Source organism: Hemicordylus capensis, chromosome 4 (assembly GCF_027244095.1).
Source record: "Hemicordylus capensis ecotype Gifberg chromosome 4, rHemCap1.1.pri, whole genome shotgun sequence".
NCBI classification, from domain to species: domain Eukaryota; kingdom Metazoa; phylum Chordata; class Lepidosauria; order Squamata; family Cordylidae; genus Hemicordylus; species Hemicordylus capensis.
The window spans coordinates 256,376,968-256,392,058 of NC_069660.1; the positions used below are offsets into that span (position 1 = coordinate 256,376,968).

General features: G+C 41.2%; 1 protein-coding gene across 11 annotated transcripts in view; it reads left to right on the forward strand.

Moving 5' to 3' along the window:
- The window catches only part of SNTG1 (syntrophin gamma 1), a 437,703-nt gene that overhangs the window by 383,472 nt on the left and 39,140 nt on the right, over positions 1-15,091 (forward strand). For all 11 annotated transcript variants that reach the window (XM_053247884.1, XM_053247887.1, XM_053247888.1 and 8 more), the window contains 2 exons: positions 2,627-2,698; positions 10,242-10,394. In XM_053247884.1, the coding sequence (XP_053103859.1) occupies positions 2,627-2,698; positions 10,242-10,394 (225 nt within the window). The remainder of the gene's footprint in view (positions 1-2,626; positions 2,699-10,241; positions 10,395-15,091) is intronic.

The following is a 15,091-nucleotide window of genomic DNA, read 5'->3' on the forward strand; positions in this document are numbered from 1 at the left end:
TGGGCGGGGGCATCTGGTCTCAAGCAGCCAACCATTGAGCCATCACTGCTCATCAGCAGGAGAGGCCAAGAGCCCTGCATGGTTCGTGCTGCTGGTATAGGATATTCCTTCCCTGTATTCATGGATAATGCACAATTTACCTAACAGTACCATCAGTTAGCCCACATTTTACCATCTTGTCAACAAGATACTCAAATAGGGATACAATTTCATACAAGATGAAAATTCATTTAATAATTATTAAATGAATTTTCATCTTGTGTGAAATTGTATCCCTATTTGAGTATCTTGTTGACAAGATGGTAAAATGTGGACTAACTGATGGTACTGTTAGGTAAATCAAGAGCTGGTTGAACAACTGTATCCATTAATAGCTCCGCATCATCTTGGAGAGAGGCATCAAGTGGAGTACCACAGGGCTCTGTCCTGGGCCCTATGCTGTTCAACATTTTTGTAAATGACTTGGAGGAGAGAGTAGAAAGGAGGCTTATAAAATCTACTGATGACATGAATTTGGGGAGGGAAGGCTAACAAAACAGAATCAAGATTTTACCCATCTGGACAGGCTGAAAGATTTGGCCAAAGCCAACAAGGGGAAGTTTACTAGAGAAAATATAAAGTCCTGCAAATGTACAAGTATAGGGTAGGGACATCTGACTTGGGAGCAGGAAATGTGCAGAGGATCTAGGTTTCTTAGTAAATAAACTAGCAGTGCGACGTGGCTACTAAAATGTTTAGTGCCATCTTAGGCTATCATAATAGAGATCAGATGACAAAAAGTAATTGTTCTCTTCTGCACTGGTAAGGCTTCATTTGGAACAGTGTGTCCAGTTCTGGGCCTCATGTTTTAAGAAAGACAGTGATGAACTAGAGTGGATTCAGAGAAGAGCAACAAAGATGGTGATACATCTGGAAACCAAGTCCTATGAGGAATGGTTGTAAGAGCTGGAGGAAGCCTGGAGAAGAGAAGGCTAAGGGTAGATACTGATGGCTGTCTTCAAATATCTGAAGAACTATTTTCATGGAGAAAGTTCTTTGGTATTCCAAAGAAGGGCACACTTAAAACCAATGGGTTACAAGGAAGCAAATTTAGACTAGACATTAGGAAGCATTTCCTAACTATAAGAGCTGTTAGTGGAACAACCTGCCACATTCAGTGATAGGCTCTCCTTCACTGGAGGTTTTCAAGCAGAGGCTGGAAAGGCATGTGTTAGGAATGTTGTAGCAGTTTCTTACAATGAACAAGGGGTTGGACTAGAAGACCTCTAAGGTTCCTTCCAAATCTCATATTGCATGATTCTACCAAGATAGTGGGGTTGGAAAGTTGCCCTAAGTCATCTACATCGTTTACACATAGAAGATAAACTATTAACCTTGGTAATACTGATTTCATTTAAATCTATGTCCTCCAAAAATTTATTTCATGGAAGTCATGAAACAAACAATCTATGTAGAATGAAAATCCATGTGTGAGAAAGTATTCAGCATGAGCAGAATTAAGATTTCAGTTTTTGGCTGAATTCTGTGCTTTGTCCTTATCAGGATGGAGAGAGTTAAGCATGCTGTCAGGGGGCGGAGCTAGAACTGAGCAGATGTGTTCAAAGAACATGAGCCACCCAGCATTTGGGAGCTGCCTCTTGCCTCCCCCTCCCCTTGCTGGCCAGTTGCCCACTCCTGCCCCCAGCTGCTCGCTTGCTCTCAGCTCACCATGGCCCACCTTGTTGTGTGGCTGCTTCACGTGCAGCTGGCTCCCAGGTGTTGGGAAAGGAGGAAAGCCCCAAACTGGGGCTTCCTATTTCCACCCAGCCCAGAACTGGCTACAAATGAATGACGCATGTGCCAGGGAGCGGTGTGCCAGGGAGCGGTGGGTGGCGGTGGGCTTGAGCAGTGAGAGGCATCCCCATTACCCAGGCAGGCTGCCTGGGTGGTGGCTGCAGTACTGACAGCAGGGACGGTATGTGCTGCCACAAATGGGGATAGGGCTGCCTGGGAGGGGGGAGAACAAAGGCACATCCTCCCCTAGCTACGCCCCACATGATATATAAAAGTGCCTTATTTTGGCTGGATGGTGCACAATCTATTAAATATTAAAACAAGGTGGCTATTATAAGGAATCCCCTGCCCTTCCCTGACCTGTGAATTCTGGCTCGAAGAGAAACCGTTTGCAGCATTTAAAATTCTGCTTGGGCTTCCTTGGAGCTCTGACAAGAACAGAGTTCCGAAGCAGAGAATGCCCACTGGGAAAGGCATCATGGTTCTAATGTTGCCTGGAGGACATTGTTAGCAACTTAGCTGTTCCTAGATATTGCAATGGCAGTCAGGAAGGAAGCAGTTTCAACGATAGGTAAGGGACCAAGACATTGTGGGTGTTATCAGTTAAAGCACAGCCTTCTGTAATACGTTTATGACAACTATACTGGTACATAGCCTGTAGGGAAATGGTGGTGTTGCAAGAATCTCTGCAGCAAAGCACACCAGTAATCTGGAGTATTTGGGATGGGGTAATGCAAATTCTGCCCCCTGTTATCCTCTTATCCACTCCCCCCTTTTATGATGAACCTAATGCAGCAGATTTCTCAACTTCTCATCCTTTGGTACAATTATATTTTGTGTATTTTCATCCAAGGTTACTACGTGGGACTGGACACGGGCTGAAAGAACATTTTCTGTATATGAGATTATGTATAAAATACTCAAGGTATGAGGACTTAACGCATAACCTTTGCTGTGAACTTGGGGAGGGAGGAATATCATAGATATATACCACTGCTGTATTTACCAAGTGAAGCTTAGTCCTTAACTATTGTTCAAAAAATATCTCTTTGATACCAAGTAGGTGCAGAATAATGGTCTATGTTAACAAATCCAGAACAATGGATTTGAGCTGGAGATAGGATTTAATGCGAATTAGGGTTTAGGCATGGAACATTGTCTTCAGTGTCAAAGGGAATTGAACATGTAAAATAATAAGAGTGCCTTGGGACATACATGAAACACTTACATCCTTTTAGAAGGTTAGCTGTGTTTGTAGCAGCAAAAACAGCTAATAATACTGTAGTACCTTAAAGACTTAACAAATCTATTATAGCACAAACATTCATGGACTAAGTTCACTCCATCAAACGCATAAAATATAATAGCGCATGCACATGAACATAAGAAACTGCCATATACTGAGTCAGACCATTGGTCTATCTAGCTCAGTATTGTCTTCACAGACTGGCAGCGGCTTCTCCAAGGTTCCAGGCAGGAATCTCTCTCAGCCCTATCTTGGAGAAGCCAGGGAGGGAACTTGAAACCTTCTGCTCTTCCCAGAGCGGCTTCATCCCCTGAGGGGAATATCTTGCAGTGCTCACACATCAAGTCTCCCATTCATATGCAACCAGGGCAGACCCTGCTTAGCTATGGGGACAAGTCATGCTTGCTACCACAAGTCATGTGTACGTGTGTGTGTGTGTGTGTGTGTGTGTGTGCGCGCGCACACACACCTACTGAGGATAACACTTCATTCATGTGACAAACTGGACTTTAGTCCACAAAGCTTATGCCACAATAGATTTGTTAGTTTTTAACATGCCAGAAATTGCCTAGATTTTTTTGCATTGGAAAATCACTATCGGTGTAGGCCAAAGTGCTTAATAACTATGCCACTTTGAGTTTAATGTAAAATAGATAAACCATTGGGTCTTGTATTTGTTTTGTTTAATGTATTCCCATGATTTAGGAAGACTTTAAGGCTGTTCACACAAGCAGCCCTACACAAGCTAGACTGCTCATGTGAAGCACTGGGATCATGGCCAATTCCAGCGCTGCCCCACCAGATAGATCAGGAATTTCCCCTGGGCTATTACCTAGGTAGAAGGGCACAAGTGAGTACAGCCTTCTACCAGGGCTCCCTGTTGGGCGAATGCTCGGGCTGTCCGTAACCCAAGCAGACACAGAGCTGGGCTTTCCCAGCTTGAGGAAAATTCCCCAATGCACTGTGTTCCTCATGTGGTGCATTGTGGGATTCCTGGAGGCCGGGCAGCATTTATCCAGCCTCTAGAATGCCACAGCATTCACCACAGCGGCGATCATGTGTGCAGCAGTGACAGGAGCAAGAGAATCGAGAGGTAGGTATTATCTTGCCTTCCCCCCAGGAATCCCCAACACCAGGGAATTTGTTCATGTGTATGACCTTTGTTGTAAATGATGCTTTAGCTTGCATAAAACCACACTGTGTGTTTAGAGCACTGTAATTAATGATTCTAGGAGCTCTGATTTCTCATTCCCACATGTGTAAACTAAATGCATAGCCGTAATAAGCATTTAATTTAAGAATGGCCCTTCCTACTTTTTATATCACATGGACAAAATTAATAAGTGACACACTGGTGACACATTGGTGGGTTTTTTAAGTATCAACCATGAACATACAGCTATTATTATTTGATGTTTATTTTCCCTTGCCATCTGTGCTTTAAATTTCATGAAAACTTAATCAGCTGGGTTTTCAAATGTTTTAATATATTTTAGATGTGCAGCCTCAAATGCCAAGCAGCAAGTGAATAATAACAAATAATTAAAAAGAGATGTTAAAAATGCTTGTCACTGTGTGCAACAATACTTTGCAATACATTTTTCTGGAAATTACATGTGCATAAATGACTATTTGACTAATTTCTTTCATCAGTGGCTCAACTGAAAGTTGTCATTTGCCCAGCATTACTACTCTGTGGAATCTCGTGATAGTAAATAAAATTCAAATTTATTGTGATATTATGCAACAAATACTGATTTCTTCAGGAAATGTTAGAGATGTCTGGCAGTGAGTGATACCTAATTTGAAACTTGTGATTGATCACAAAGCAATTTTTTTCAGAGCAGAGTCATTTCAGTCTTAATTTAATATTGTCTCTGAAGATTCAGTGTTATAGCATCCAGTCAAAGTCATTTAGATATGATAAAGCCCTGAGCTTGCAAATGCTGTGTGCATAAGTAATTCTTATCACACAAATAGCTGGACTCAAGGCAACGATTAATACCAACCCAGTCTTTCCCCGTCATGTCCATTTATTGTACAAGGAACAGGCATCCTTTTATCCTAAATTTGTTCCTCTATTTCTGCCTCTGGCATTATCTTTTTTTGTCCAAATGTCCTTTCCAATATCTCCTATTCATTCTCATCCCTTCCCTCATTTAGCACTCATTCCATCCCCAATGGCTCCCTTTGGCAACAGACATTTAAGCAACAATCAACAATCACTAATGCAGATACCTCTCTGCTTAACTGAACACAATAATGCGACTTCTATAAAGGCAAATTTCACACAAATTGGTTGAGGGGGGGAAAGGACATGAAGCAATAACAGTTCCCTTCTAAAGCTTGCCTAGCACCACACCATAAGGAAGGGAGGCATCAGCTGAGTCTACAGGCCTGCTTCACCATGGCATATTGTAGGGGACATATTAAAAATGGCGGTAAAATTCCTTGTTCTGTTTTTTGTAAGCGTGATAATAAACCACTGAAAGTGATTGGAGGTTTTGCTATGGTGAATTAATGAAATAGCATTGGTATGTCCCCTTTTACTGGTGCGCTGCAATGTGCAACTAACTTCTGTTTAAAACAATATTTAGCAGACAGTACTGCAGTTTTAGTTTTGCAGTATTGTGTACATTGATTCTCTTGAGGACATTAAAGTTAGCTGAGATTTCTTTTAGCTTCGTAAACTGGGCTTCGGCTTGAACAATGCCGTTTCTTGACACATTCTTACTGGTCCTGTGGACATTGCCAAGACAAATAAAGCTAAGAATAATGACTTGGCTATGTTGCCTGTTTTCACCTCCAGACCTCTTCTCTACTGTAGTATGCTGTATGCTGCTCTGAACCCACATTTATTTCCCAGATTGAATAAAATGAAAGCTCTCTGGCCCAGACAAGTTGCAAAAGAGACCCAAATGACAATGTTTTTGAAGGCTCTAGAGTAATTTGAAAACACATGCTGAAAGGCTAAGAGAAATAGAACTTTACCAAAAAGGGTAAAACACAGGATGAATTCAAGGTTGGGAAGCGAGGGAAGATATGTAATATCACAGGTCATAATTTCATTCCTTTAAAGCAATATTGCAACAAGAATTAAAAGGAGTATTAAATGTCAGAAGGCTGAACCCTGCTGAGGACTTGTATAAATTTGCTTCAAGTTAACTAAGTGACTTGGGCCATCTTTGGTGAGGCACCTAGAATTTATATAACACATTTTGTTCTTGTCAGCGGAGGAACCCTATATAAGATAAAAGAACAGCGTCTGTGGAGTAGGCATGCTTGGTGGATTCCATCCAAAAATATCTTGTCAGGATAATGCCACTACCTGGCTTTTGTGGACTGCTTTTAATTTGAAATGTTCTGGTTAATGAAACATCCTTGTCTCTCTTTGACAAATGTATTGCTCTCACTTAACACAGAAATCATTATTAATTAGGTCAACAAGTGTTGCACTTTCCTGATAGTAGAGATGTTGGTTTGCACTCTCCTGGGGCATCATGAGCCAAGTTCCTGATAAATGTACTATAGGGCTCGTTTCATTTGCATTTCCCCCTATATTTTCAGAAAAATGAATTGACTTTTTAAAAATGAAATGTCAGGAGCCTGGTCCAACTTAAAGTTCTTGTTAGCACTGTATCTTCAGAGAATATGTTTAGAAATTGTATCAAAGTTATAAGTTATATGCCTAGGGTAGCATACATAGTGCTCATGGAAGGACCTTTTGCATTATTTATTTATTTATTTATTTGAAACATTTTATATACTGCCCACTGCGAAGACTCTGGGCAGTGTACAAACACATGCAAAACAAGAAAGCATTAAAATTACATTCTAAATAAAACTAAAGTAACTAAGGCAGGGGGAGGAATAGATAAACTACAGGGTAAAAGCCTGACGAAAAAGAAAATTCTTCAATAAGGATTTAAAAATTGACAAAGAAGGAGCTAAACGAATCTGCAGAAGAAGGGAATTCCAGAGAAGTGGGGTGGCAACTGAGAAGGCCCTTTCACGGGTTCTAGCGCCCCGAACCTCTCAGAAATCGGAGACCGATAAAAGGGCCATCTGACCGGACGGGATGTTACTGGATGGGAGAGGCGGGTCTGTAGGTAAACAGGTGCCAAATCCCACAAGGCTTTGAAGGTCAAAACCAGGACCTTAAATTGAACTCGGTAGCGAATAGGCAACTAGTGCAATGACTGCAGGAGAAGTGTTACTCTGTCATGTTTTCTGGCACCCATAAGTAAATGAGCCACTGCATTCTGGACCCGTTGTAGCTTTCCAATCGTCCTCAAAGGTAACCCTAGATAGAGGGCATTACAATAATCTAGGTGGGAGATAACAAGGGCATGGGTCACTGTCATTAATGCTTGCCGATCAAGGTAAGGGCGTAATTGATGGATCAGATGGAGCTGGGCAAAGGCACTTCTGGCTGCAGCCTCCACCGGCTGTTCAAGCAGGAGGTGTGAATCCAAAAGGATCCCCAAGTCACCTACAAGCTCCTTCAAGGGCAGCGCCACCCCATCTAAAACAAGGTTCACATCCAGCTGTTGGCCAGTACGAGGGCTGAGTAAAAGTAGTTCAGTCTTGGTGGGATTCAGTCTGAGCTTATTTTGATTCATCCAGACCTTAACAGCTTCCAGGCAAGCAGAGAAACAGCATCTCCAGAATGGTCTGGGATGGCAATATACAGCTGAGTATCATCAGCATTACCACTCTTGGAAGAGGAATCACACAAAGGCATGCTGTGCAAGGAACTCCCCATTTGCACATCTGCAGGCTTGTACAAGAACTAGTCTGGAAGAGAGGATAATTCCGTCATGCAACCACTGTTTGCTATGTCCTTACATTAGCTACAGCAGGGTTTCCCAACAGTGGGTGCTAGTATCCCTAGGGGTACTTGAAGGGCTCCCGAGGTGCTCAGAGGCCTCCTTCCTCCCACACTTCAGCTGCACTATTTGTTCCCCATCTGGGGATCAGCAGCTTGAAGCTCATGCATCCTTAGCAATGTGTCCAGTGCAGAAAGAGAGGGGAAAGGATGAAGACTCCCCTCCTCTGCTCCTTAATCTCAATGAAGTACTCATGAGTAATTTAGCCTGGATGTAAGCCAGTGACTGGAGTAGCCTGCATTTAGTGTGTGTGTGTGTGTGTGTGTGTGTGTGTGTGTGTGTGTGTGTGTGTGTGTTTGGTCAACTATCTATATACTGTTAATGTATTTACAGGTCTTTAAAAGTAATAATGGAGACTGCAGACTGATTCTGGAATAAGTTCAGCTTATTTTCTCCTCTGAGGTTGAATTGGTTACTGATTGTTTGTACCATAAACTGGAACTCAGTATGCAGCTATTTCATAACTAGATCCTGTGTGAGAGAGAGACAAAGATCTGTCATGGCTAGTAGCTGATAAAGTGAGCATGGAACTGTAGATTGCTACTTGCCTCTGGAAGTTCCATTGCCTCAGGAGCAGGAGAGCAGGAATAGAAAGAGAAACTATTGTTTCTCCCTTGTTGCAACACAAAGGAAGAGTGACACACCATACTTGGAATAGAGGCAGAATTGTTAGAAGCTGGGATATCAAATTGATCCAAGTTTAGTGACAAAAGAGCAAAGGACTGGTCTATACAGTGAGGATATACAAATCTCAGAATGCAAATCAGGAATAAGGACAGAAGGTAGAGGAGTGCCACAGAGTAGTGGATCCAGGAACAAAGGATATATCAATTCAAGGATATATCAATAGACAGAATGAGTAGTGAAGTCCAGAGCAGAAGTAAAGGACCCAAAGTAGGAGCATATATATTTTCCTCCATCCCATTTCATTGTTTTTCCATGGGTTGGCTCTGTCAAGTATTGTGTTCCAGCACTCCCCCAGTTCTTTACTTGGAGAATGCAAATAATATTTGCCTCCAGTTAGGTAGGCAAGGTAAAGAGCATTGCTTTTGTTTCAAAGGGTATACATCAAGAAAAACAGTGTGCTTAACTGCTTGGAAACTGACCAAGGTTTTGCCATACCTCATCAATTTCACAGGCGAGGCAGTAAGCATCCTAAACCAACCTGTCAATAGTTGTTTCCCTGCTTTGCCCAGCCAATTAGCTAAATCAAAGGACTCCCCACCCCCTGCACAAAAGAGCATGTACTAGCAGCGGTCCACATAGTAATTATTTATTTTTAAAAAACCAAAAGCACTTGAAGTGCACAGGTTCTTCTGAGATTTTGTGCAAGATTTCAAATGTGGCAACAGAGTGTTTTTTTCAGACTTGACCACCATGACTGCAATCATCCTTACAAATTCTTGAAATGCATACCAGAAGGATGACAGAAAGCAAATACAGCAGTGCCACCTTGCAACAACAACAAAATGGAACTGCAAAATCCCAGAATAAATTTGAACAGAGGGAAATATGAAAGTGTCCCCAAACAGAAGTCAAGCTCAAGAAAATTGTGTGTGGACCTGGGTCTAAAGGACAAAAACAAACAAACCTGGAGGCCACTAGTGTCTTTGACCATTGTGGCTGGGGTTGATGGGAGTTGTAGTCCAACAACATCTGGGGACCCATGTTTAAGAACCCCTGGTATATGGATCTTCTTTAACTCAACAGCTCCAGACCTAGTAAATGCAAAAACTAATTAATATAAAACTTTTGAAAACAGCCTCAGACCGCTTGGAGGACCTAGATTCCCCAAGTAAGATGCCATGCTAAATTCCAAAGGGCCTCAGTGCATGACTCTAAATTCCTGACAACAGATTACACAAATCAAGGCCACTGTTAATGGAACAGCAGAAAACCCAACAATGGGCAAGCTTTTTAAGTGGATATGTTTCTTTGGTTAATTTTTGGATTTAAAAGAATGTGATTCAACATATTTTATGTAATTTTGGCATATCATTGTGTACTATGAATCATAGGATTTATGACACATTTCAGAAGCATTTTAGAACCCAGATTTAGAGCTTATTGTGGGAATTGGTTTATTGGGAGATGAAATGTTCCAACTGTGGAGTCTTGCAAACAAAACTATACCATTTTACTTGAAATGAAAACTCTGAAAAATATTTTTGTTTCCATTTTATTCAGATTATTGATACTGAAGAAGAGTATATAAATATTACAAGGTAGTTAAGTTCTGCCTAGGTAGTTGTTCTGCATCTAACATGTGGGTGTATGCAATAAGAAATATTAATTGATGTATGCAAGATTATATAACTCCAGGTTTTCATCAGGACAGTGATCTGCTGGACCGACGGAAACACTGCTTTGGTGTCCAGTCTGAAACTGGAGAGGATCTCTACTTTTCTGTAGAATTAGAATGTGACCTCACACAATGGGAAAAGGCTTTCCAATCAGCAACATTTTTAGAAGTGGAACGAATACAGGTAACATAACTACAATTCCAGTATTTATTACATTTATGTCCTTTTCTTCCTCCAAGGAGCTCAGAGCAGTATACATGCTTATTTTTATCCTCACAACAACCCTGTGAGGTAGGTTAGGCCGAGAGATACATGATTGGCCCAGAGTCACCCAGTGAGTTTCATGGTTGAATGGAGATTCAAACTCCGGTCTTCCCAGCACTAGTCCAACATTCTAAACACTATGCTATGCTGGCTCTACACTACACTGTTGTAGTCTGTTGCATGTGATGTTCAACTTGAAATAAAGCCAACTGCTGCTATGGGATATTTTAATATTAAAATGTCCAACAAGTTGTTAGTGATAGAGTTGCCATTTTTTTGCTCAAGAAATTAATTTTTTTGTTATCTTGATACCAGGGTCTGTATATTTATTTGGTTCTTGCCTTCAAAACCTTGATGCTACTAATAAGAATGTTTTGTTTGTGTGCTCAGCAAACGAAAATGTGAGTTTAATAACCAGCAGTGCTGAGCTTGGGGTTTGTTTGTTTTTGTTGTTATTTTGTTTGATTTTACTGGTGAGGTTTCCTTTTGAGATTGGATAGTACATTTATGTTCTTGAAATGTATAGTATAGTGACTAGAGAGGCTTGAATCTAGGAAACTTTGGTCCAGAACTCCAGATCACCCTCAAAGCATGACTTGAAGTGGCTTGGTGGATTCAGATGTCATACTAAAACACTATACTGTACAAAATTTGATGTTACTATCACAAGCCTCAGGCTTGCTTGCTTTGCATACTTTCTTCTTCTTATCCATTCAGTCATGTCTGACTCTCGGTCACTCTATGGATCAATGCACTCTATGCCATCCTATCCCGTACATCTTCCTTTAATTCCACCATGGTCATTCCGGTGTCATTTTTAATAATATCCAGCCACCGAGTACAAGGCCGTCCCCATCTCCTTCTTCCGCTGATCATTCCCAACATAATTCTCTTTTTGAGTGAATGAGATCACATGACATGACTAAAATATGTCATTCTTTGTTTAGTAATCTTGACTTCTAGCAATGTTCTTGGTTTAACTCTATCTAAAACTTCCTTATTCGTGATTCTTGGTGTCCATGGGATATACAACAATCGCCTCCAACACCATATCTCAAAAGGATCCATCCTTCTCCTATCTGCCTTCTTCAAAGTCCAAGTTTCACAGCCATATGTAGCTATCGGAAATATTATTGCATTGACTAGTCTACATTTGATTGGAAGACTAATATCTTTGCTTTTCCAAATTTTGCTCATGCTGAACACTGCAGTTCTTCCAAGTGCTATATGCCTTCTGATTTCAGGGCTGCAGTCACCACATTGATCGATTTTAGAGCCAAGAAAAGATCAATTATCTCATTATTGATCTTCACTCTGACTTGTGTATTCTCTGCAGTCGTCAATATATTTGTTTTCTTGATGTTAAGATGCAATCCAAATTTTTCACTTTCATCTTTAATTTTTAAAATTAGCCGCTCTAGATCTTTCTTGCTTTCTGCAAGCAATGTTGTATCATCTGCATATCGAAGGTTGTTAATATTCCTGCCACCAATTTTCACTCCAGTAGCAGATTCTTCCAAATATGCATTTCTCAGGACCATTTCTGTGTACATATTAAATAGTGTGGGAGAGCATGCAACCTTGACGAGTGCCTCTCCCAATTTTAAACCACTCTGTATCTCCATATGCCTTTCTTACCATGGCTTCTTGATCAGAGTACAGTGACTGTATAAGCTGGATGAGATGTAATGATATTCCCATTTCTTTAAGGCAATTCCAGAGCTTATCATGATCAAAACAATCAAAAGCTTTTGTATAGTCAATGAAGCACATATAGAGGTATTTTTTATATTCCTTCACCTTTTCTATCATCCACCGAAGATTGGCAATGTGATCACGCATTCCTCTTCCTTTTCGAAATCCTGCTTGTACATCTGGCATCTCTCTATCGACAGTTGGATTCTTATGTTGTTGAATGATCTTCACAAGAATTTTACTCACAAGTGGTATCAGGGCTATGGTGCGATAGTTTGAGCAGTCTTTCGTATTACCTTTCTTTGGTATTGGTATAAATACAGACCTTTTCCACTATTTTGGCCACCAACAAGTCTTCCATACACTTTGACATAGTGCCGCCAATACCTTTATTGGTAAAACTCTCAATAACTCTACTGGTACTCCATCAACTCCAGGGGCTTCGTGGTTAGACAGCTGATTGAGTGCCCATACAACTTTCTCTAATTGCTTGTTGATTATGTAATTCCTGCCTATCATGACCTCTAACCATTGCCTTCCTTGCCATAAAAGGGCTTCTCGCCTTTATCACATAAGCAAAACACTCCCTTATATGACCTCTCTTAACTGCTTCCTCCATTTCCTTACAGTGTTCAGATGATCAATATTTTTCTTTATCTTTTCTCACTTCTCTCTGAAACTCTGCATTTAATCTTCGCATTTCTTTCCTGTCACCAGTAGCTTTTTCTTTCCTTCTCCTTTCTGCTATTCTTATTGTAGCATCTGATATCCACTTCGCCGATTTCATTGGCTGCTTATATGCAATATATTGAAGGGTTACTTCAGTGACAATTGTCTTTATTTCCTCCCATAGTTCATCAGGTTGTCTTTCCATGATGTTAAACAATTCAAATATGTTCTTAACTTCAGCCGCATATGCTTTGCATGCAAGGGGAGGATGTTTGAAGTTTCTGTTCCTCATGTAGAGTTGTTATTGTGTCTGATCTCAGCTTATTCTAACCACAATTTATGATCAAGCCAGGAGAACTATCAAACTAATCTACCTCCCAGCAGGGGCGTAGGGAGCTTGGCAGGGGCGCGGGAGAACAAAGTTCAACTGGTGGCTCCCCATCCCCTGGGTGTTCCTTCGGGCATGCACCCCCCCCCCCAAGCCACACTCCCTTGCATCTGATGTCAGACACAAAGGGGCGAGACCAGGGCCTTTCACTGGGAAGGAGCTCCCTTTCAGCAATTCCACCAACCACTGATGGGGAAATGAATCTCTGCTGGGGGTGTCAGCCCTGTTCTTGGCACTGCCCCCATCCCTTTGCATCTGACATCAGATGCAAGGGAGGAGCCAATGCCCAGGGGAAGGTCCATCCCTCCCCAGTCAGTATTTCAGTGAAATTCTGGCTGGGCAGAAAAGGGGTGTGCCTTGCTCCCCGGCTGGGTGTGGGAGCGGGCAAGGGGGTACCCTGGCCAAGTCAGAGCCTTGGGAGCCCCCAGACCCTTGGTGCCCTCACTCCATTAACCCAGGCTAAGAGCTGGGCTTCAGTGCTGGGTTTGGCACCATGGCACTACCGAGATCCACATGGATCCTGGTTCTCAGAGAACTGGTTCTTATGGTTCTCAGCCAGTTCTTTTAACTGCCTAAGCCTGGCTTGGCTACTCATGAGAACAGCCTCACTATGTGCAAGTACTTCTCTCCTTCCTATTTTAAATTGATTTTATGTCTTTATTGAGAACTTTTAAAAGTTTCCACGTACATTTATATCGTAGCTCTTTATACCATAAAAAAGGTCAAGGGGTATTGAGTAACCTGAGTAAGCTTACAAGGATTTCTTTGTACAAATATGGATTTTTGAAAGCCAGGATTCAGGTAGGATCTTATGACCCAAAAAGTGACCTAGCCCTTTCTGCTTCAGAGATGGGCTTGGCTGAGCTCACAGCACAGCATAGCATTATTTCCATGATTTAAGTGTCTCCTCTAGTGTGCTGCAGGTCTCAGGTCTGAGAAATGTAAATGCCTTTGGTTCTCCTTTTGAACCTGAGCTGCTGAATTATTCATGGACTCAAATTTAAGATTCTCTACTTTTGGAACATAGTAGGAGATTACTACTGAGCTGCCTGGTGTATGGGAAACCTTTAGCTTGATTTTAAAAATGGCTTTCAGAGTGTGAAATCAATAATCAAAAGCCAATAATTCACTCTTTATGGTATGTTTTAAGTTTGAAAGGTTTATATTAAAGCTGTAAGACTCTGACATTATGTCATCTGTTGCAAGTATTCTCCATGTTATTTGCTCCAAGAAAACAGCTAAAAGGATTAATTAACGTAAACAGAGAAGCTATAGGTGAAATAAAACCTCCAATTTTGAGCCAGAAAATGAGAGACTGAAAATGAACCTTTACCTCTTTAACCTATAGTCTGCACTAATCTTTGATCACTTTGTGACAACTGCTCAAAGCCGATTTTAACCTTTCAATATTTCCTGCTAAGAGCTGTGTTTGAGTACTGATAGCTCTGTAGGTGAAGAAAGCAGGAGAATGACCCTTAGGTGGAATGATTGATGGAACAAATCTAGCACTCACAGAGGTTCTGAACTGCTAAATTAGAGCATTGAGGTGGATGGCTTTCTTTTACTCTAAGGGGCTTTCTTACAGTCTCCTGCCACATAAAGTAACCCCACACTGTTTACCCATTACAAGAGGCCATAACAGACCTTTAAATAAATAAAAGGGTTTTTTTCATCCAGGAACTTGAGAGAGGGACACTGGTTCATGCATGAGGATGTATATCACAACATTGATAACCACCAGCCCCAATTAAAACATGTGACAGATTGAAAAGAACCACAAACTTTTTTGCCTGTCAAATAATCACCGTATCTCAATCAGTTTTGGAAGAAAGCAGTTGTTTCTCTGCATGGGTTAATACAATTA